Source organism: Callorhinus ursinus, unplaced genomic scaffold (genome assembly GCF_003265705.2).
Source record: "Callorhinus ursinus isolate GAN/ISIS: 27379988/994484 unplaced genomic scaffold, GSC_fseal_2.0 scaffold15, whole genome shotgun sequence".
NCBI lineage: Eukaryota > Metazoa > Chordata > Mammalia > Carnivora > Otariidae > Callorhinus > Callorhinus ursinus.
Window position 1 is genome coordinate 31122663 of NW_027397077.1, and position 23217 is coordinate 31145879.

The 23217-nt window shown below is 36.8% G+C and overlaps 1 protein-coding gene across 1 annotated transcript in view; it reads left to right on the forward strand.

Moving 5' to 3' along the window:
- Positions 1-23217, forward strand: part of CNTN6 (contactin 6) — a 273227-nt gene that overhangs the window by 56189 nt on the left and 193821 nt on the right. The window contains 1 exon segment of the mRNA XM_073901777.1: positions 154-289. Coding sequence (XP_073757878.1) covers positions 235-289 — 55 coding nt within the window. The 5' untranslated portion in view covers positions 154-234.

Consider the following 23217-nt stretch of genomic DNA (forward strand, 5'->3'; position numbering starts at 1 on the left):
TATGAATTGAAATTATGGAAACTTTGCAAAATATAGATATACATAAAAGGTAGACATTTAGGTTGCTTTATTTTGAATAACAAAAATTCGTATACATTTTTAAGTATTCATGTTTGTATTTTTGTCATTTCATGACAATTTTGTTTCTTTCAGACTCTTGAGATACTGACTGGAAGATAGACATTTTTTTTCCTGCTGATTGTATGGGAGAAATTTTGACCTTAGAAAGTGGAAATGAGGTTGCTATGGAAACTGGTAATTCTGCTGCCACTCATAAATACTTGTGCAGGTAAAGTGTTCTATTTATGAGTTTTGATTGATAATCTATTGGCATTTTATTTTTTTCAATATATGAAGCAATTTTCAAATGCATAACATGTATGTTATTTGAATTACTAAGTGATAAACAAAAATTTTAAGTTAATTTCTATGGCTAATATAGAATCCTTAAAAAAATGCATCAAGCTCTATTTTTAAACAGAACTAACGTTTCAATTATAAATGGTCAAATATGAAATTTTTATTGTAAAAAGATGCAATTAAATGATTTTTGCATCAATAAACAATGAAGAATAGTTATTTTTTATTTTCTGTATAGTTAAGTCTTTACAAATTAAGGTTGAAATACCTATTTTCTCTCAAATTTAAAATTTGGTATAAAAAAAGCTATATTGAAATAGAAGAAAAAGTGAGATAGAATGTTATATCAAAACTAGAAATAACCTTTGAAATTGTTCTTTCCATTTCAATGATACATGTTCTTTTACTCAACCTAGATCTATTAATATTGGTGTGTCAGTTAGCTTTTGCTGTGTAACAAACCATGCCAAATCTAAGTAGATTAAAGCAAGAAATAACCATGTATTTAGTTGACAAGTCTGAAAGTTGGCAATTCAGGGTAGACTCACTCGGGCTGTTCTTTTAGTTTTGGCTTGGATAAATAACCTCTGTGGTCAGCTCCTGGGTCTTCTGGGACTATGCTGGTCAAGGACATTCTTAGCTGAGACAAGTGGGCTGCCTTGGCCTTGGTTCAAGTGATCTCTCATCCTCTGTGACCCTGGGCTCTTTCACATAGTGACTGCTCAGAGTGCCAAGAGAAATCAGGAGCATGCAAAATATCATGATGCTGAGACTTGCAACTGGCCCAGTGACATTTTTGCTATATCCTTTTAACCATTCTAAGTCACAAGACCAGTCCAGATTCAGGAGGTTTGGAAATATACTTCATCTCTTGATAGAGAAACTGCAAAACTATAATATAGAGGGGCATGGAAATAGAAAAGGAAATAATACTGGCCATTTTTTCTGAATCATCAGCCATGGTCTGTCAAGATTGTAGAGTTCTATTCTTAATTGTCAAGTTTACCTGTTTGAGTTGTCACAGAGTCTGGACATTAGCTAGATAATCTTCCTGTCAGAGTAGCCCTTCTACCATATCACGCTGCTTCCCACCAACTGTGTGATAATGGGTACTTTTGAAGTTCATATATTTGTAAAAAAACAAAACAAAACAAAACAGTAATATATTGGGAGAACACAGAAACCATCATAGTAATTTACAAGCCAGAAAAGCAGCAATTATAAGAGACACATATTTAATAGCAATTCCAAGAAATGGAAAGATATACTAATCTTGAAAGCTATGAGAATGCTAAAATATGTAGAAATCAACTATTAGAATCAGAAAACCGTATAAATAAAGGTATTTTTACCCCTAGAGAATCTAGTGTTTAGAAGTGCTACAATTATATTTATTCAAAGTGATAACATTATTTTGATTCATGTCACTTTTAACTCTCTGTAACTAAGATTCAGAGGTAAATAATAATGTCTCTTTTTTGGTAATAGATTAAAAAAAGGCAGCACAGAATCATCAAGATGCCCCCAAATTATACGTGTATAAATAAGAAATTCTCTTCCAGCTTCACATTTCAGCTTCCTGTCAAAATTTAGCATTAACATTTTGCTCTTTAAATATGTATACTGAATCAGCATAGTATCTCTAAAAGACCTTTTGTGTTAAGTTAATAAATTATTAGTCTCAGAATGCATGTCAGATCTGAGAAATCCTCCAGTTCTTCTATTAACTTTATTTATCCAAATTGGATGTAATGCAACATGTCCTTTTGCTTTAGTCTAAAGGGAAAAATAATCATATGTCCTTGGTGCATAATATCCCTGTGAAAGAACAGATTGGATCTTTTTTTTTTTTAAGCCATAGCTATTTAAATAAAATTGTCTGAGCTAAACAATGCCCCAGAGGTAAGGATGTTGATAATGATATACACAACAGAACACTGCTTTAAATTTGTTTGGGATTTTTTGTTGTTGTATTTTATTTTTGTTTTTGTTTTTGTTTCTTTAGAGATCTCATGGTGTTTCTCCCTACTTGCAAATACTATGCTAGTTTGGAAAAGTAGATTATCTGATGATGAAGTGCTATTTCTATGCATATATATAATAACTTATTTGCTTTCCCAAAACCAACTTTTTATTAATTCTGAAAGGTTAGCCAATCTTTTACAGTTATCTGCTTTTCCCTTCCTTTTTTCACAGGTATAATCTTTTGAAAATTTTGATATTTTGAATCTTCCCAGACTCTAATTTTTTTTTAAGGTTTTATTTATTTATTTATTTATTTGAGAGAGAGCGAGAGAAAGTAGGGGGAAGGAGCAAAGGGAGAGGGACAAGCAGACTCTGCATTGAGCTTAGAGCCGGATGTGGGACTCAGTCTCACAACCCTGAGATCATGACCTGAGCTGAAACCAAGAGTCAGTCACTTAACCAACTGAGCCAACCAGGCACCCTCTAGACTCTAAATTAAAACAAAATTTTGCCCCCAAACTCTTCACCTGTTTTCTTTTGTTTGTTTGTTTTCATTAAGTTTACAACTTCTTCTACCACCTTTATTATAGACGGAAGCCCTTGAGCCTTTACTATAAATCGTAGTCCATCTAGGCATATAATATGATTCTGGAACATTTTTTAAATTTTGAGTGTTTAAAAGTTCTATCAGCATTTTTTCAATATTGTGAGAAAACAAAGGCCCATTTCATTAAGATACTAACTGCTAATCATATACTTTCAAATTATTTCATTAATGTGTGAGATAGACTAAATAATGGCCCTTAAGAATATCTAGGTTCTAGTATCTGGAATTGAATTTTACATTAAATAACAAAATGGAGGGCGCTGGGTGGCTCAGTCGGTTAAGCGTCTGCCTTCAGCTCAGGTCATGATCCCAGGGTCCTGGGAGAGAGTCCCACGTCAGGTTCCTTGTGAGCAGGGAACTTGCTTCTCCCTCTGCCCCTCCCCTTGTTCGTGTTCTCTCTCTCTCTTTCTCTCTCTCTCTCCCTCCTCTCTCTGTCAAATAAATAAATAAAATATTTAAAAATAAATAAATAAATAACAAAATGGATTTTGAGGATGTGATTAAGTTAAAAAGATCTTGAAATGGGTAGATTATTCTGAAAAATCCATGTGGGAAATCACAAGTGCCCTTATAAGAAAAATGCAGAAGGGATTGGACACAGAGCAGAAGGCAATATGAAAACAGCAGAAAAAGATTTGAAGATACTATGCTGTTGACCTTACGTGTGGAGGAGGGAATTATCAGCCAATGAATGAGAGGAATGAAACTCTAGAAGCTAGAAAAGGCAAGGGAACCAATGGATTCACCCCTTGCACCTTTGGAAGGAGTGTGGCCCTGTGGATACCATGGTTTCTGCCGTGTGAAACCCATTTTGGACTCCTGACCTCCAGAATTGCGAGAAGATAAGTGTGTGTTGTTTCAGGCCACCATGCTGTAATTTTTATAGGAGCCATAGGAAACCAAGGCAGTATGTTTCTTCCTCACTAGACCTTATGTTCCAGGGGGCAGGGACTGTATCTTCCTGGCACTAGGCAGGGATTCAGTAAACATTTGTTGAATGAATGAATGAGTGAATGAGATTCAGTATTGTTGGTCCTATTTGGATTATCATCAAATAGAAAAAGTTTGGTCATATCATTTCCTCTGAGAAACAACTGGTCTAGTCTATCCCAATAAATATGTGTTATATTATTGTCATAGGGTTTCTAGTAATATTTAGTAATGTTTAAAAGTTTCAAACCATTTGAATGGAAACTCCATGAGGACAATGATTTCTGTCTGCTATATTCTCTACTATTTCTTCATCTCCTAGCAGATGGTCTAGAAATATTTATCGAATAAACTAAAGAAAGCAGTTCCATTCAATTCAACAGATGTGTGTTAGTAGCTCATATGTTCCAGGCACTGAGCTAGATGTTGCCTTTCAGTAAGAGGGCCCTGGTCCCTGCCCCCTTCACCCTATAGTCTAAAAAGGGAAACAAGCAAGTTAAGTCAATATACGCAATTAAGTACAAGTTGCTGTGTGAACAACATAGTAGCGAGTACATAACATGGAAATGTTCAAAGAGGACGTCTGATGCTTTTTTCAACCTTTAATCTACTTATGTATTTTACCTAGCAAATCTCTAGATTTTTTTCTAAAATAAAATGACAGAGAGGCATTCCATTGTGCTGTTCTAGTTAGTGGAAGGATGTACCCAGGGCCACTGTAAAGGGAGAGTCCACCTGAAAATGAAATTAACACAGAAGCAGGACAATCCAAGGGAAGAAGAGCACAGTTTTTTTATTCTACCTTTGGAACTTTAAATAAGATAAGCCAATAAGATGTCCCTTTCTCATTTAAGGCTAATTTACATTGAGATTCTGTCCCTCATGACAGAAAGAATCTTTTCTAGTACAGGTTAGAAAACTTGTTTTTGATGTAAAATACTGAAGATGCTAAGGTTAAGCTAAACATGGAATTCCACCTGGGATAAATGCCTACTCACTGCTGGGAATGAGGAAGAGAACAAATAAAAGAATGACAAAAAGACACAGTTTTTCCTGAAAGGAAAAAAAGCATCAACAGGTTTAGTATAGACTCAGAAGTTTGATTTTTAGCTCCCAAATTACTGAGGCATGTGCATGTCTTTAGGGTAGGAAAAACATAAATATTAATGGGATAATTTGGAGACCACATTGATAAATGGAGGGAAACTCTAATTTTCTTTTAGACAATGCACAGGAAGTTTTCACAAAGAAATATTTTGTTCTTAAGATACATTTTAAACAAAGTAGCTAAAGCAAATCTATAGTGGTAGTAATGAAGAAGCCAAAAAACCATGTAGGATCAGATTCTGTTGATGATAGAATATCACAAGTGTGAGAAACCCAAGTTTCTTTAAATCTTTCACTTTACTATGATTTTTGTGTAAAATTTGATAAATTATAGGCAAATTGCAAAATTCAAGTTTTCACGTTTAAAAATGTGACAATTGTAAAAAATTTTTAAACATTAAATAATAGGATAAAAGTAATAATCAGCTGAATTGTGTGCTGTGTCTGTTTTGGGTTCATCTGGGCTTAGAGACAGTGTAATTTTAAACCCAATGCCTAATACATGCTTGGCAGTCCTTAAGAATAGTGCCAATGAAGGTTGATTATGGCTGGTATTATATTATAGAACATAATAAGAAATAGCAACCCTCACTAGTTATAAGGAATTTTATTTCTATGGCATGCAAAATTCATATCATCTTAAGAACTTCTATTTTTAACTTTGTTATTTTAACAAAATATTATCATTTATATGATAGTTTTTCTAAACATTCCACTTGGTTCATAAATGTAATTTGGCTTATCTGTGTGCCATTTGTATTTATTTTTTACGGCTGAGCACTCTGTACATATCTTATAAAATTATGGACTTGAAAACCTATTTGGTCAGTCCTGAAGAAATACTGGTTATTCACTGTGAGACTCATTTTTGTTTCAGAGAGAAAGTGAATAATTCAAGGAAGTGAACATGGAGCTAGTATATTTATTGGCAGAGTAGTATTAAAGGCTTCCTTTAGGCATTCTAACTATTGTATTATATCATCAGGGTCTAATGAGCTGGTTTCTTCCTCTGTATTAATTACTCTTGAGAAATAAACTGAGACTAGGAATTATGTCTTTCCTGCCACCATATACATGCAGTATCTACTGACAAATGTGCTTGTATTATTATCAAAACTTCTCCCAAAGTAACTGATTTTTAAAATTTGAATAAAGTTGTTTTTAGGGCTTATCTCAATAAAGGAAAAAAAAATACCTGTGTGTCAGTATTTTTACATAGCTTGCCGTTTTGCAAATGGAGTAGCCTGAAATTGAATCTGGAAGAAAATCTACCTCCTTCCGAACACTCACAACCAGAGGACTACGATAAGGAGACATTGAAAAGATTGCTTGAATTTTACTCTGTTTCAAGCATAACCTTCTACTGAATTGAGAACCAGAGTAAATGAACTACCTGAGAGAGAAAGCCACAAGAATGGAAATATGTACTGTGACCAAGATTTCTTCAAAGAAGACAATGTATCACACAGCAAATCCATGAAAATTGGCAGGTGTAATAAACCTGCTTTGCTCAAGGATCCCAAAAGCCCATGATGGATATTCCTTTGGGTCAGAGTGTGATGAATATTGAGTACATCACAACCCACAGTCTGCCTATGGTCTTGTTCAGATTTATTGTTAGCATAATAGCACCTTTAGGAATGGAACACTGGGCTATATTTTTAAGCCAAGTGACATCTTTGCAATTTCTAATAGAGATGGCCCAATTTAGAAATGCTGAAAACACCATTTTTATGCAATGCCTACTGATAAAGGTATTTGTACGGTTATAAAATCTTCCTCCAAAGTAATTGATTCTTAAACCCTAAATGAAATTGCTTTTTAGGACTGATAACAATGTAGAACAAAATTTTCTCTTTTGTCAGCACTAGAAGGAAATGATTGGTATGCAGATCAGGCATTTTATAGGGAATGTTGGCCCTTAGTAGATGGGAGTGTGGGACATAGTGCTTTCAACTCCAAGTCTTTGAAGGAGAGTGTCAACTTTTCTCTGGAGGTGATGACATCAGGTAATATTTTTATTTTAAGGGTACCATAAATAGCTTAATCAGTAATTGAAAATAACATGGGCATTTTTGATAGAGTTTTTCTTCTCCTATTTAAAACTTCCCTGAGACTTCCAATCAACCTCCTTACGGCTAGCAAGAAACTAGTCAATCTGACCTTTTTTCAGCCTTTTTCATCTCAACTTATACTAAACTCCCCTTTGCTCACTGCACTAGAGCCATAATTCTTTCTTATGCTCCCAGAAATATCAAGATTGTTCTCTGCTCCAGGCTTCTTCTCTTCTTGTTCAGTTGCCTGGAGCACTCTTCTTCAAATCTCTCTAGGCCTGGCTCTTTCCATTGTGCCCATCTCCAATTAGTCACTGCAATGGAATGATCTCTTAGAAACCTATCAAAAAAAGAAAAAAAAAGAATAAAAGAAACTTATCGAGGTAGCCAGCACCTGGTCCCACTGCTGGCCCCAGTCACTCTTATCAACCTTTTTTACTGTGTTTAATGCACTTGTTACTATCTGGAATTAACATACATTTGTTGATTACTTTTCCATTTTCTGTCTACGTCTAGTGGAATACAAGCTCTCTGCAGGTAAAAATATTTCCACTTAGGTATGTGGCTGCATCTCTTGTGCATAGTAGAATGTCTGACACATAATAAGCACTCAATAAATATTTTTAAATAAATTAATAAATGATTGACCTCCCAAAGTAAGCCCCCAAAACTACTTAAGGGTAATCCAATATCCCCAAACACTTAGAATTTTATTATATATTATTAGAATCTACTTTTAAAAATATGCATTTTAATCACAATATATCATTTGGTTTCAGGCACTTGTTTTACTCTTTAAAAAAATCCATGATGGGCACCTGGGTGGCCCAGTTGGTTAGGCAACTGCCTTCGGCTCAGGTCATGATCCTGGAGTCCTGGGATCGAGTCCCATATCGGGCTCCCTGCTTGGCAGGGAGTCTGCTTCTCTCTCTGACCCTCTTCCCTCTTGTGCTCTCTATCTCTCATTCTCTCTCTCTCAAATAAATAAATAAAATCTTTAAAATAAATAAATTAAAAAAAAATCCATGATGTATACTGAACACATGATGTTTGCTCAGGCACACTTGACCTAAACAGGCATAATTTCAGTGTTGTTTGTTCAAGGACTAGCATACTTGACACACAGCCAGTGCTATTTTAATATTATTGGGTAGCAGATACCTACTGATATTGTGTCACAAATAATCTGAATATTTAAAACCTTTGAGCTGTATTTCATCTCAGAATGTATTTGTCCATTCCTTCCCAGTTCCAGGGTTATCAGCCAGGTCCATCCCCCATTACCTCTCCTCTAGACTTTTGTAGTAGCCTCCTATGTGTTCTCCCTATTTCGAGGTGTCCCCTATATCTTTCCAAAGACATAGCTTATTGACACAGACTCCTATCAAAGCAAATCTTCATCAAGCACAGAGGATTTTGTCATTACTCTGTGTCAAGACCTCCACAGATCCCATTTCCTATGAAGTTCAAACTGTCTAATCAAGCATTCAAATTCAATTTCCTTCAACAAATATTGAAAGTTCTCCAATTAATTTAATTCAACCTGTGTCCTGGGCCATGTCTTCTCTTTCTGTCCTTCATGTATCCTTCATTTAAGTCAGACTGAACTATCAATGAGATCTCTGCACTTTTTTCCATTCCTCATATGCATGTGTCCACCTGCATTGCCCTTCTTCAGATCCACTTCCTTCCAATGAAGTCAAATCCAGTCTTTCTTAACCACATTCAAATGTGACCTCCATTCTGAAAAATCCTCCAAGCAACATATAATTTGCCTTTTTTCCTAATACTTACTCCATGAAGTGGAATTTTATTTCCACATACTTTGTTTAAAAAGAGGTCATTTTTCTCAAAAATGTACTCATTCTGAGAAATATACTGTATTTACTGTTGTTGAAAATAAATTTATAATGATGGAATTCTCAGTTCTAAAGGGAAAATAAAAACTAACCTTTAATATTTGATTAGTTACACTTTATACCTAGTGCTTTATAGTTTATAAAGTGTTTTATGTGCAGTGTTTCATCTGTGCTTGAAAGTGACCAGAGAAAAGATTGTTATCTTTCTCCTCTAGCTGGGGAAACTGAAATTCAGAGGTACAAGACTTATCAAGGACCATAGGGCTAGACAATAGCAGAGTTTATGATGAGAATCCAAAGCTCAGATGAAAATTTTGTTCAGTATTTATTCAAGACATCACTTCTTGACACAGACTCAAATTTATGTAACAGTTTTTTTTTTTTTAAGTTAGTGTCAGTTGTGTTTAGAGGCCAGCTTCTGCTCAGAGTGTAATAAGACTTAAAGAGATGTTCTCCAAAATTTTATGACCAACAAATAAAGGAGTAGTAGTTATAAGCATATAAATCCAATGTGTGGATATTTATTTTATATACATTAAAAAACAAAATATGTATATGTTAAAATTATAGACAAAATAAACACTTACATAATTTCTAACATTTTCTTCCTTCACTATCAGTAGTTCACCTTGTATTCCTCTTATGCCCCACTTTGGAGATTATGCATTTTATTTATTTATTTTTTTAATTTTATTATGTTATGTTAGTCACTATACAATACATCATTAGTTTTTGATGTGGTGATCCATGATCCATTGTTTTCGTATAACACCCAGTTGTCCATGCAGAACGTGCCCTCCTTAATACCCATCACCGGCCTAACCAATCCCCCCTCCCCCATCCCCTCTAAAACCCTGTTTGTTTCTCAGAGTCCATAGTCTCTCATGGTTCATCTCTCCCTCCCATTTCCGCACCCCTTCATTTCTCCCTTCCTTCTCCTAATGTCCTCCATGCTATTCCTTATGTTCCACAAATAAGTGAAATCATATGATAATTGACTCGCTCTGCTTGACTTATTTCACTTAGCATAATCTCCTCCAGTTCCATCCATGTTGATGTAAAAGTTGGGTATTCATCCTTTCTGATGGCTGAGTAATATTCCATTGTATATATGGACCACATCTTCTTTATCCATTCTTCTGTTGAAGGGCATCTCGGCTCTTTCCACAGTTTGGCTATTGCGGACATTGTTGCTATGAACATTGGGGTGCATATGGCCCTTCTTTTCACTACATTTGTGTCTTTGGGCTAAATACCCAGGAGTGCAATTGCTGGGTCATAGTGTAGCTCTATTTTTAAATTTTTGAGGAGCCTCCACACTGTTTTCCAAAGTGGCTGTACCAACTTGCATTCCCACCAACAGTGTATGGGAGTTCCCATTTCTCCACAACCTCTCCAACATTTGTTGTTTCTTTCCCTGTCCATTTTTGCCATTCTAACTGGTGTAAGGTGGTATCTCAATGTGGTTTTGATTTCAATTTCCCTGATGGCTAATGATGATGAACATTTTTTCATGTGTCTGTTAGCCATTTGTATGTCTTCTTCAGAGAAGTGTCTTTTCATATCTTTTGCCCATTTTTTGACTTGATTATTTGTTTTTTGGGTGTTGAGTTTGAGAAGTTCTTCATAAATCTCAGATACTAGCCCTTTATCTATAGTGTCATTTGCAAATATCTTCTCCCATTCTTTGGGTTGCCTCTTTGTTTTGTTGACTCTTGGCTGTGCAGAAGCTTTTTATCTTGATGAAGTCCCAAAAGTTCATTTTTGCTTTTGTTTCACTAGCTTTTGGAGATGTATCTTGAAAGAAGTTGCTGTGGCCGATGTCAAAGAGGTTACTGCTTATGTTCTCCTCTAGGATTTGGATGGATTCCTGTCTCACATTGAGGTCTTTCATCCGTTTTGAGTTTATCTTTGTGTGTGGTGTTAGAGAATGGTCGAGTTTCATTCTTCTGCATGTGGCTGTCCAATTTTCCCAGCACCATTTCTTGAAGAGACTGTCTTTTTTCCATTGCATGTTTTTTCCTGCTTTGTCAAAGATTATTTGACCATAGAGTTGAGGATCCATATCTGGGTTCTCTATTCTGTTCCATTGGTCTATATGTCTGTTTCTGTGCCAGTACCATGCTGTCTTGGTGATCACAGCTTTGTAATAAACATTGAAATCGGGCAACGTGATGCCCCCAGCTTTGTTTTTCTTTTTCAACATTTCCTTGGCGATTCGGGGTCTTTTCTGATTCCATACAAATTTTAGGATTGTTTCTTCCAGCACTTTGAAAAATGTCATTAGAATTTTGATCGGGATGGCATTGAAGGCATAGATTGCTCTGGGTAGCATAGACATTTTAACGTTTATTCTTCTGATCCATGAGCATGGAATATTTTTCCATCATTTTGTGTCTTCTTCAGTTTCTTTCATGAGTGTTCTGTAGTTCCTAGTGTATAGATCCCTTACCTCTTTGGTTAGGTTTATTCCAAGGTATCTTATGGTTTTTGGTGCTATTGTAAATGGAATCGTTTCTCTAATTTCTCTTTCTACAGTTGTGTTGTTAGTGTATAAGAAAGCAACTGATTTCTGTGCATTGATTTTGTATCCTGCCACATTACTGAATTGCTGTATCAGTTCTAGTAATTTGGGGGTGGAATCTTTTGGGTTTTCCACATAAAGTATCATGTCGTCTGCGAAAAGAGAGAGTTTGACTTCTTCTTTGCCAATTTGAATACCATTTATTTCTTTTTGTTGTCTGATTGCTGTTGCTAGGACTTCTAGTACTATGTTGAACAATAGTGGCAAGAGTGGGCATCCTTGACATGTTCCTGATCTTAAGGGAAAGGCTCTCAGCTTTTCCCCATTGAGGATGATATTAGCTGTGGGTTTTTCATAGATGGATTTTATGAACTTGACGAATGTTCCCTCTATCCCTATGCTCTGAAGAGTTTTGATCAGGAAAGAATGTTGTATTTTGTCAAATGCTTTTTCTGCATCAATTCAGAGGACCATATGGTTCTTCTCCGTCCTCTTATTAATGTGTTCTATCACACAGATTGATTTGCGAATGTTGAACCATTCTTGAATCCCAGGGATAAATCCCTCTTGGTCGTGGTGGATGATCCTTTCAATGGATCCTATTAGCTAAGATTTTGTTGAGGATTTTGGAATCCATATTCATCAGGGATATCGGTCTGAAATTCTCCTTTTTGATGGGGTCTTTGCCTGGTTTGGGGATTAAGGTAATGCTGGCCTCATAGAATGAGTTTGGAAGTTTTCCTTCTGTTTCTATTTTTTGAAACAGCTTCAGTAGAATAGGTATTATTTCTTCTTTGAATGTTTGATAGAATTCGTAGAGAATCCATCAGGCCCTTGACTCTTGTTTTTTGGGAGGTTTTTGATCACTGCTTCAATCTCGTTACTGGTTATTGGCCTATTCGGGTTGTCAGTTTCTTCCTGTTTCAGTCTTGACAGCTTATAGGTTTCCAGGAAAGCATCATTTCATCCAGATTGCTCAGTTTATTGGCATATAGTTGTTGATAAAAATTTCTAATAATTGTTTCTATTTCCTTGGTGTTAGTCGTGATCTCTCCCCTTTCATTCATAATTTTATTAATTTGGGTCCTTTCTCTTTTCTTTTGGATAAGTCTGGCCAGTGGTTTATCGATCTTATTAATTCTTTCAAAGAACCAACTTCTAGTTTCGTTGATCTGATCTCCTGTGTTTCTGGTTTCTAATTCATTGATCTCTGCTCTAATTTTAATTATTTCTCTTCTAATGCATGGCTTAGGCATCATTTGTTGCTTTTTCTTTAGTTCTTTAAGGTGTAGAGTTAGTTGGTGAATTCAGGATTTTTTTATTTTTTTGAGTGAGGCTTGGATGGCTATGTATTTCCCCCTTAGGACCGCCTATGCAGTATCCCATAGGTTTTGGACTGATGTGTTTTCATTCTTATTAATTTCCATGAATTGTTTAAGTTCTTCTTTGATTTCCTGGTTGACCCAAACATTCTTGAGCAGAGTGGTCTTTAGCTTCCAAGTGTTTGAATTTCTGCCAATTTTTTTCTTGTGATTGAGTTCCAGTTTTAAAGCATTGTGGTCTGAGAATATGCAGGAAATAATCTCAATCTTTTGGTATCGGTTGAGACCTGATTTGTGACCCAGTATGTGGTCTATTCTGGAGAAAGTTCCATGTGTGCTCCAGAAGAATGAGTATTCTGTTGTTTTAGGGTGGAATGTTCTGTATATATCTATGTGGTCCATCTGGTCCAGTGTATCATTCAAAGCTCTTGTTTCCTTGTTGATTTTCTGCTTAGATGATCTGTCCATTGCTGAGAGTGGAGTATTGAAGTCTCCTACAATTAACGTATTATTATCAATATAACTCTTTATTTTGGTTAACAGTTGGCTTATGTAGATGGCTGCTCCCATGTTGGGGGCATAGATACTTACAATTGTTAGATCTTCCTGTTAGATAGACCCTTTAAGAATGATATAGTGTCCTTCTGTGTCTCTAACTACAGACTTTAGTTTAAAATCTAAATTGTCTGATATAAGAATTGCTACCCCAGCTTTCTTTTGAGGTCCACTGGCATGGAAGATGGATCTCCATCCCTTCACTTTCAGTCTGGATGTATCTTTAGGTTCAAAATGAGTCTCTTGTAGACAGCATATGGATGGGTCCTGTCTTTTTATCCAATCTGCAACCCTGGGCCATTTTATGGGAGCATTTAGGCCATCCACGTTAAGAGTGATTATTGAAAGATATGAATTAATTGTCATCATGTTGCCTGTGAAGACGTTGTTTTTATAGATTGTCCCTGTAAATTTCTGTTGTATATCACTCTTGAGGTCTTTCTCCTTTTATAGAACCCCCCTTAATATTTTTTGCAGGGCCGGTTTAGTGGTCACATATTCTTTCAGTTTCTGCCAGTCTTGGAAGCTCTGCATCTCTCCATCCATTCTAAATGACAGCCTTGCCGGATAGTGTATTCTTGGCTGCATGTTCTTCTCGTTTAGTACCCTAAATATGTCTTGCCAGGCCTTTCTGGCTTGCCAGGTCTCCGTGGATAGGTCTGACGTTATTCTGATGTTCTTCCCTCTGTACGTAAGGAATCTCTTCCCCCTAACTGCCCTTAAGACAGTTTCCTTGGTTCTAAGATTTGCGAGTTTTACTATTACATGCTGGGGTGTTGGCCTGTTTTCCTTGATCTTGGGAGGGGTCCTCTCTGCCTCTAGGATGCGAGTGTTTGTTTCATTCCCCAGATTAAGGAAGTTCTCAGCTACGATTTGGTCAAATACATCTTCTAGTCCTCTCTCTCTCTCCACTCCCTCCGGGATTCCAATTATTCTGACATTGGAACGCTTCATATTGTCACTTATTTCTCTGATTCTATTTTCATGGATTCTGAGTTGTTTTTCCCTGGCCTCCTCTTTTCCCTTTTTATCTATTATATTGTCTTCCAGGTCGCTTATTCGTTCTTCTGCCTCACTTACCCTAGCTGTTAGATTATCTAGATTGGATTGGATCTCATTGATAGCATTTTTAAATTCTGCCAATTCAGCTTTCATTTCTGCCCTTAGAGATTCTGTGTTACCATTAATTGATTTCTCCATTCTAGCTATTGTCTTCAAAATTGCTAGCCTGAATTCCATCTCTGACATCTTGGTTATATCTGCATCCATTTGTAAATCTGCAGCATAAGTCATAATCTTTGAATCTTTTCTATTTGGGGGGGGTCCCTCCTCCTACTCATTCTGTTGATGGCTGGTTGAGGGAATGTATGGAGTCCAAATTATTGACCAGAACCCAAGCAAGATGCACCTGTTTTCTAGAGATCTTAGGGTTGCTGGCCTCTTGTTTCCCAGCCTGTCTTCTGGGGGAGGGGCCTGCCATGCTGTTACTCAGGCAACCCTGTTTGGGCAGAGTTGCCCTGCCCCTCTGTGGCTGGGGATGGGCTCAGTGGGAATCAGTTTTTTGGGGCTTTTGTTCTCTGGTGGCATTCCCTGGTGGCTTTCTGTGTGTCTTCCGAGAGTCAAAGCAGAAGAGTCCATTTCCAACCCTCTGCTTCGGAGCTGAGAGATCCCAGTCTGTTCTCCAGTGAGCTCTCCAGGCCACACTATCTCCGTTTCTGTCTGTGCTGCTATAAACTACAGCATCCTGGGTTGTGCAACCCTCTGCAACGCCCCCAATCCTGCCTCCAGATTGGGGCATGTCTCTGCCCTTTATGCTTCTAAAACTGCCAGCCGCTCCCAGTTTGCAGGTGCAACCCCACCACTCCAGGTTTCCGACCCGGGGCGCTGCCCTAAAATCCTTTCCCCGACGCTAGGGGTCTGCGAGTCTGTGCCCCATCCCCAGTGTGCAAGGCTGTCACTCACCAGCGGTGTAGGATCCCCATGGCCAGGCTCCCTCCCGTTGCTGTTTATCCTCAAATATCTGCCCGCAGAATCACGGCTCCCCGCTTCGTACCTCAAAACCAATCACCTGCGATATTCTGTTTTTAGAGATTCAGATCTTCTTACATCTCAGGCTGATTTTGTGGGTGCTCAGAGTGGTCCAATATATATCCAGCTCAATTCTGGGGACCAGTTGAAATAGGGTCCCCTACTCTTCTGCCATCTTTTCTTCCCTCCAAGATTATGCATTTTAAAGATAAGGAAAGGATATGTCTTAATGTGGAAGAGTCACAGGGAAGTAGAAAACCATCTGCACTTACAGCAATTCTCAACTCACCAGAATAATGGGGGATGTTTGAGATAGAAAAGTAGTCATATTTGAAAAATTGTGATTAAAGCAAAAGTAGGTAAAATTGAGAAATAGATTTAATATATCTGATTTCATTAAAATATTATGCAAACCTTAAGAACACACATGCAGTCCTACAGATCCATTACTTAAAACTGTAGATATATGTATCAGTTGCCTATTGCTATGTAACTAATTCTGTAATTTGGCAGCTTATCCAGATATTTCCTCTGCTGATTTCACTTTGTTTCTCTCTCATGTGGCTTCACTGAGTTGGAATCAGAGAAAACTAGAAGGTTGGACAGAGGTAGAGAGAGATCAAATTACCCACGGTGTTATAAGTCATGATAAGGGGCTGGATTTTGTTCAAAATACCTCTGAATTATACGGATTTTGTGCAGTTATATTGCCACTTGTTTCTTTTCTTTTCCTTCCTTTTCTTCTCCTTTCTTTTCTTTTCTGTTTTTTTTCCCCCTCAAAGAATCACCTTAGTATATTTTAAAGAATCATGTGAGGACCTTTCAAAATCCTGTGCCAGAAACCCACTCCCTGCAATTCAGATTTAATCATGCTCAGTTTGGTCATCAGGATTAAATTTAAGTGTCAGTTCAATAAATTTTCATAAATTGAACCCACCCAATATTACCAGCACTCCGATCAGGATGCAAAACTTTTCCAACATCCCAGAAGCCCCTCCAATTACAGCTGAGGCTCAAAAGGATAACTATTAACTGACTTCTGATCACATAAATCCATTTTATATTTTATATGCAAAGTTTGTGTAATATTAAACTTCTCTATGTTGTATGTATCTATAACCATGTGTATTAATATGTATGATTATAATACATACAAAATCATACAGTGTGTATTTTTTCCCATCTGACTTTTTAAATTTAATGTTAACTCTATGAGATCCACCCAGGTTGTTGTGTATAATAGGAGTTTGCTAATTCCTATTAGTGTATTCCATTTTATGATTCCATTGTATGAATCTTTCACAGTTTATCTTTCATTCTACTCTTGATGGGCATTGGAGGTTATATGTTTTAATTTTTTAATTTATTTTTCCAGCTTTATTGAGGTATAATTGAGAGAATTGTATATATTTAGAGAGTACAATGTGATGCTTTCATATCCTTAAATATTGTGATATGACTACTTTAATCAAACTATTTAAGATATCCATCACCTCACATAATCAAAGGGTACAAAATATTTTGTTTACCTTACGGAATTAGTACTAATTTCAGAAACAAACAACAGATTTTGATGCTGCTCAAAAAAAACTCAATCTGAAAATGTAACTAATAAGTTATCAAAAAAAGATGAAGAGAATTTCTTTCCCTTCTCATAATTAATAAATCAAACTTGCATTTCCTAAAGCTTGCACCTAACAACAGGTGTTTGCTCACTTTACCAGAAGCTCACAATGGAGAGATATGGTACATACAGAACTAAAACCAACGTTTGAACAAAGAACAAAACCCTCAAGTGCTCACCAGCTCTGTAATTGGGTCTCAACATTGAGCCAGGAAACAATGATTATTCTTATGTCAAAAGGGCAGGGAGATTTGTTTGTTTTTGTGTGTTTTACCTGCATTTGCATGCCTCAAAATTACAAAAAGCATTTATGTCAAAGTACACAGGAGTGCTACATTTGTGATTGGAGCTCTACACAGCCACAATTGTACAACTGAAAAGAGAGGGAGGTGCAAATCCCCCATCCTCTTCATAGAAGTTTTATTCAGAATCACCTATAATTGAAGGAAGAGTGCTTTCTGGGGGCAAATTATCTGTATCAACCTCACAGCCATCGTATCTCTTAATAATTGCCAATTGTTCTTTCCATTTTGTACTCTTCATATAGTATTGCTAAACTGAATCCAAGGCCATAAGTATAATTTGATATATGTAAGTTCATGGCCATACATTAATTTTGCTTACCCAGACTTTCAGTCTCTCTTAAGTAGAAGTTGACAACTGGCCAAATGATTTTCTGTTGTGTGATAAAATATCTGTGGGAGCTGGACCATGCCTTGTGTTGGAGAACATATTTCCAGAGTCCAAAGCACATGAGGATTGCTGATGCAGATGGGTTTTTATCTTATTTTTTATTTATTTTTTAACAGATTATTATTTTTATTGAAAAATAGTTTATTGAAATAATGTTATAGTTTCAGTTGTACAACTTAGTGATTCCACGAGTCTGTACATTAGGCTATGCTCACTACAACCAGCAAATGGATTTTTTCTTTTTTTTTTTTTAGAGAACTGGTTCCAGAAAAATCATCTCCTATTCTATTATTGGGTTTTTCTCTTTACCACCTACCTGGATATTCTGCCTCTTTGCATCTGCCTATTGCCTTTATTTTTACAACATCAAAATCATTTCGAATAAGAACAGGAATAGAAAAAGGAGGCAGAAGTAAAGTCAGACCAGGGATAATCATCTGTGTCTGAGGACTGGCCTTTTAGCCTATTTAGTTTGGCCCTTGATGACATTTGAGTTTGTAATGCATGTTACAGAAGATGACCACAATCCTTTACAGTCTTGATATTCAGTAATTCTAAAATGAAAAGCATTACACAACTTACTGTTTGTTAATCATTCTGATGAAAGAATGTACAAGTACAGCACCGCTTCTTTTGGCTAAAAGGCACTTTGGGACTCATCTATGAATTTCATTTATCCATCTTATGCTATTTCCTTGGGTAATTATGAGTGAATTGCTCTGTGCTGTTCTTTCATCAAACATTTTCTGATTGTTATTTTGAAATTATTTTCAAGAGCATCACCGATGGAGTTAGTCACACATGAGTAATGCTTTTTATCTTTTAAACCCCAGTGCTGTGGTCGAGTTGTCGAATGCCACAATTTCATGGCTAAGGCTGTGTTATACTCTCCTGTCCCAGCCTCCAGAGCTGGGAGGATTGATTAGTCTGCCTATCTGTCAAAGTGGTCAATCAGTTAATTCAGTGGGACACCCAGACACTCCAAACAAACTATTAATGTGGGCAGACAGACTGAAATACATGTTTAGCAGATGATGTGTTAAGAAGATAAACAGCCAATCTATAATCATTTGATTCTTCTCAATTTACATGACTGCTTCTTTTCAGTAGAAAACTGAGTGATGGTCAGGAGAAATCTGAATCCAGAAAAAAGAAGGACTGACAAACTTGGCTTAGCTAAAACTACACTTCCTACATTTCCCTTCCTTGTACGGTTTTAGGTTAGGGTTGACGAAAAAGGAAATTTGGGTGAAATTTAGAAGGTAGAAATGACACATTTCTCTGAAAGCTACATGTAAGGAATTGTGAGAGAGACATAGATAAGCTAAGAGCTTGTGCTCGGGCCTTTTCTTCATACCAGCTTTTGTCCCAACAGGATCAACAGTGACCCCAAACCCACTCCCCAAACTTTTCACTTTATTTGACAAATCTTGGCCATTCTAAATTTCCAAATACCACCAAGAATTTTGACTTTGGTAAATAATCAAATACTTAGCTCTTTTGTATATTTTCTTAGAACTATCGAGTTATATATCCGGCCCAAGTTATATTTCATCTTTAATTTTATTAGAAAAGGGGTACTTTTAATATTCTTATTAATACTATATAATTAAAATTCTTTAATTATACCATAACAATTAACAAAGATATGAAGTAGAAAGGAAAAATGTCATTCTCTCCATTATGTAAAAAAATGAGTAAAGCTATCTCCTAAGACTCTCAGTTAATAGCAGAACTGAGTCTAAAACCGAGTGTCTATTTAAATTGCAAACTTCCTTGGGAGGGGAAATGCTTGATCTCTAGAGCCCTTTGATTTCAAGAATTTGATATCCCAGGAAGATACAGATTGAGGTCTTAGCATAAATCAGAATAATCAAAGTGCAACTTAAAACATTTATATGAAGTTCAAAAATACTTCTTTTTTGTATTGCTTGTATTACCCAAATCTTAGCACAGGTGACATAGAGAATCAACTTCAGAGTGTCAGAAGTTACATATCCCATGGCCAACTCTTTTCTCCTTCCCGTATTCCTTCCTCAAATACAGTGCCGTGTACTTAGCATTGAACATGGACTTTGGAAAAGGACATACCAGGGTACAAATCCCATTGTTGCCTTCAGGTAGTTGGCTACCCTAAAATTGCCTACCTTTCTCAGCATCAGTCTCTTCACCTTTATGATAGAGATAACAACGACTTCATAGAGTGAGTTTGACATATTACTATTCACATTCACATTGCTATAGACATATAAGAGTGCAGAATGCTTGGCACAGTGCTCAATAAATGATAGCTAGTGATCACAGTAGGAGTGGAGCTAAGAGCTGTGTTAGTAGTAACAGTTGAAATAGCAGCAGTGACCAATGTTCATGACTGCTAGATTGTGTTCGTATCTCTAAGGGCAGATCTTTAAACTCAGTCAACTGGGAAATTTACTGTCTTCTTTTGATCCCTGGGCTTTGGCTGGCTACTTCTTAATGTTTCTTACTTCTCTGAGTCACATATCCGGTGTTAAAATGGATAAAAGGTCATGCTCCACCTCCATTTTACTAACTGGGTTATGATGACCACAGATAAAATCCCAAACTTAAATGAAGGAATAATTACAGGTACCAGAAAGAAATGGGAGGAATTGTGAAAATTCAGATAAAATAACCCAAAATTTTGCTTCAAAGTTTCATTTCAAAATTTTGGCTACAGAATCAATCTGCTATCCATAAATTAGGTTTTCTCAGCTTCAATGCTGTTGACCTGATAATTAATCAGATTTTGAACCAGATAATCCTTTGCTATATGGGACAGACCTGTGCATTGTAGACTGTTTGGCAGCATCCTGGGCCTCCAGACTGGATGCCAGTAATATCTCCCCAACTAAGTCATGATGATCAAAAATGACTCCTCCAGACTCAAAAAGTCCACTGGGGAGCAGAAGTGCCTCAGTTGAAACCAACTCCTGTATGCTCTTGATTTAAGAAATCTTCCAATCTCTGGAAAGAGTCAAGATGTCCATCGACAGATGAATGGATAAAGAAGATGTGGTATATATACACAATGGAATATTATGCAGCCATCAAAAGGAATGAGATCTGGCCATTTGCAACGACGTGGATGGAACTGGAGGGTGTTATGCTTAGTGAAATAAGTCAATCAGAGAAAGACATGTATCACATGACCTCACTGATATGAGGAATTCTTAATCTCAGGAAACAAACTGAGTGTTGCTGGAGTGGTGGGGGGTGGGAGGGATGGGGTGGCTGGGTGATAGACATTGGGGAAGATATGTGCTATGGTGAGCGCTGTGAATTGTGCAAGACTGTTGAATCACAGATCTGTGCTTCTGAAACAAATAATGCAACATATGTTAAGAAAAAAAGAAAAAGAAGAAGATAGCAGGAGGGGAAAAATGAAGGGAAGTAAGTCAGAGGGGGAGACGAACCATGAGAGACGATGGACTCTGAAAAACAAACTGAGGGTTCCAGAGGGGAGGGGGGTGGGGGGATGGGTTAGCCTGGTGATGGGTATTAAAGAGGGCACGTTCTGCATGGAGCACTGGGTGTTATGCACAAACAATGAATCATGGAACACGACATCAAAAACTATGTAATATATGGTGATTCACATAACAATAAAAAATTTAAAAAAAAATAAATCTCCCAATCTCTAAGCAACTATTAGTTATATTCTGCCTTCCAGTGAAGACCTAGCCCCTCATTTCACACTATTCAAACCTACTATAGCTGTGGAGTCTTCAGACCTGGGAACTCCTACCCTGTCCTTTTGGACCATCTCACCATACAGGTTGACAGTTATTTTAGGAATACCTCCCAACAAATTCATTCCCCCTTGTGCTTTCTAGAAGGAATAACTACGTGAAATTCATACTTCTCTCTTTCCCAACTTTGCACTTACTTCCTCAGAGGTGCTTTAAAAAATAGTATTTTTCATTGCTCTAAACCCTACTTCACTCTTTCATCAATTTCTGAGGGTCTCCAAAAACAGCAGGATTACATTGGCTTCTACAGATACTACTGGGAATAAAATTTTTTTTTTTAAAAAATGGGCTTTTAACATAAAACAGTGTATCAGGAAGGAAGGAAAAAGACAAAAAATTAGCGAACTCTCAATGACTGAGCACCTACCACATGCCGGCCTCTAAACTAAGTAGCCTGTATATATTCTCATTTAGTTTTTACAGTGAAAACTCGCATGAAGAAACTGAGACCGAGATAGATTAAGTTTTCAACAGTGCATTGTAAGTAATTGGCCAATCCAGATTGTTCTGCCTTACTCAGTACTCTGTGCCCACTTTAGTGTACCCTTGTAACCATGTTCAGGAATTCCTGTGAAAAGTGGGAACAGCCGGTATAATCATATTTGTGTGTGTGGGGTGTGTGTGTGTGTGTGTCTTACAGCTTAAGCCTACTTTTAAAATGTTAATCGTTTCACTAAAATCTGAATCAACTATGTCCCAGAGGATCATAGAGAATAATCGGATTTTTTGATAAGCAACTCATACACGTCATAGTAAAGACAAGTTTCTATCTACAGACCTGTCATGAGGCAAGCTGTCTCTTTTTTAAAATGATTTAGAGGCAGCTGGGCCTCCAGTCTGCTAGTCTGTTAGTGTCTAGCTTGGCTATTCATCATCAAAGTCAGGAATCTCTGCCCATTTCACATAAGATACGTGTCTTGCTACCGGAAGATCTTTCTCCAGAAGTGGATGGGTTCAGGCCAAGGTCTCATCTTGCGAAATAGAGACAGATCTCAGCACTATTTATATCACACTTGAACTGACTCTGTGCCATTGCTCATTTAACCTACTTGTCTTCCTATCTGAAGATGTTCTTTCCTTCTGGCCTTCCTGCCATCTGTGACATCATTCCAGGCAAACCTTAAGGAGAGGACGTTTTTAAGGATTACTCTATTTGTTTCATCCTAGAAAAGTTTCACATTCTTGCTATAGATATAGGGAGTGCTTGTATATATTATCTCCTTTCTTCTTTGCAGTAGGAGTTAATCAGTCCAGTTCTGCTTATTACTGACTCATCTCTGGCTTATTCATTTGGAAATCTAGCCCTTATGCTAAATGCTTTTATATCATCTGGTAGTTTGCATAGACTTTAGTGTGAATGCTCCAATAAAAATAGCTGTCTTCATTAAGCTTTCTAACATGTGCCCAATATTGTGCTAAGTGCTTTACATGAACGATTTCATTTAATTTTCAGAAAACTATTACGGGAAATAGATATTGTTATCCCCCTTTTAGACAGAGGAAACTAATGAAGAACAGCTAAATAGCTTTTGAATTTCACATACCTAGTATCTGGCACAGTTGGGATTGGAACCCAGATTTGTCCAATCCCAAGATTCAAGTATGTTCCATTTATCACACTGCCTTCCAGTGAGTTTCTGTTGGGATTATTTTTTATTACTTGATCAGTAATATTATTTTCATCTTCATTTTATTTTTTTGTTGACAAAATGAATGCCTTTGTAGAATCTTCAAAGACATAAAAATTGGATCAAAAACAAAAGTCTCTGGAAGTTCCCCTTTCCTAATATTTTATGTGTGTGTGTGATAGGAGCCTAGA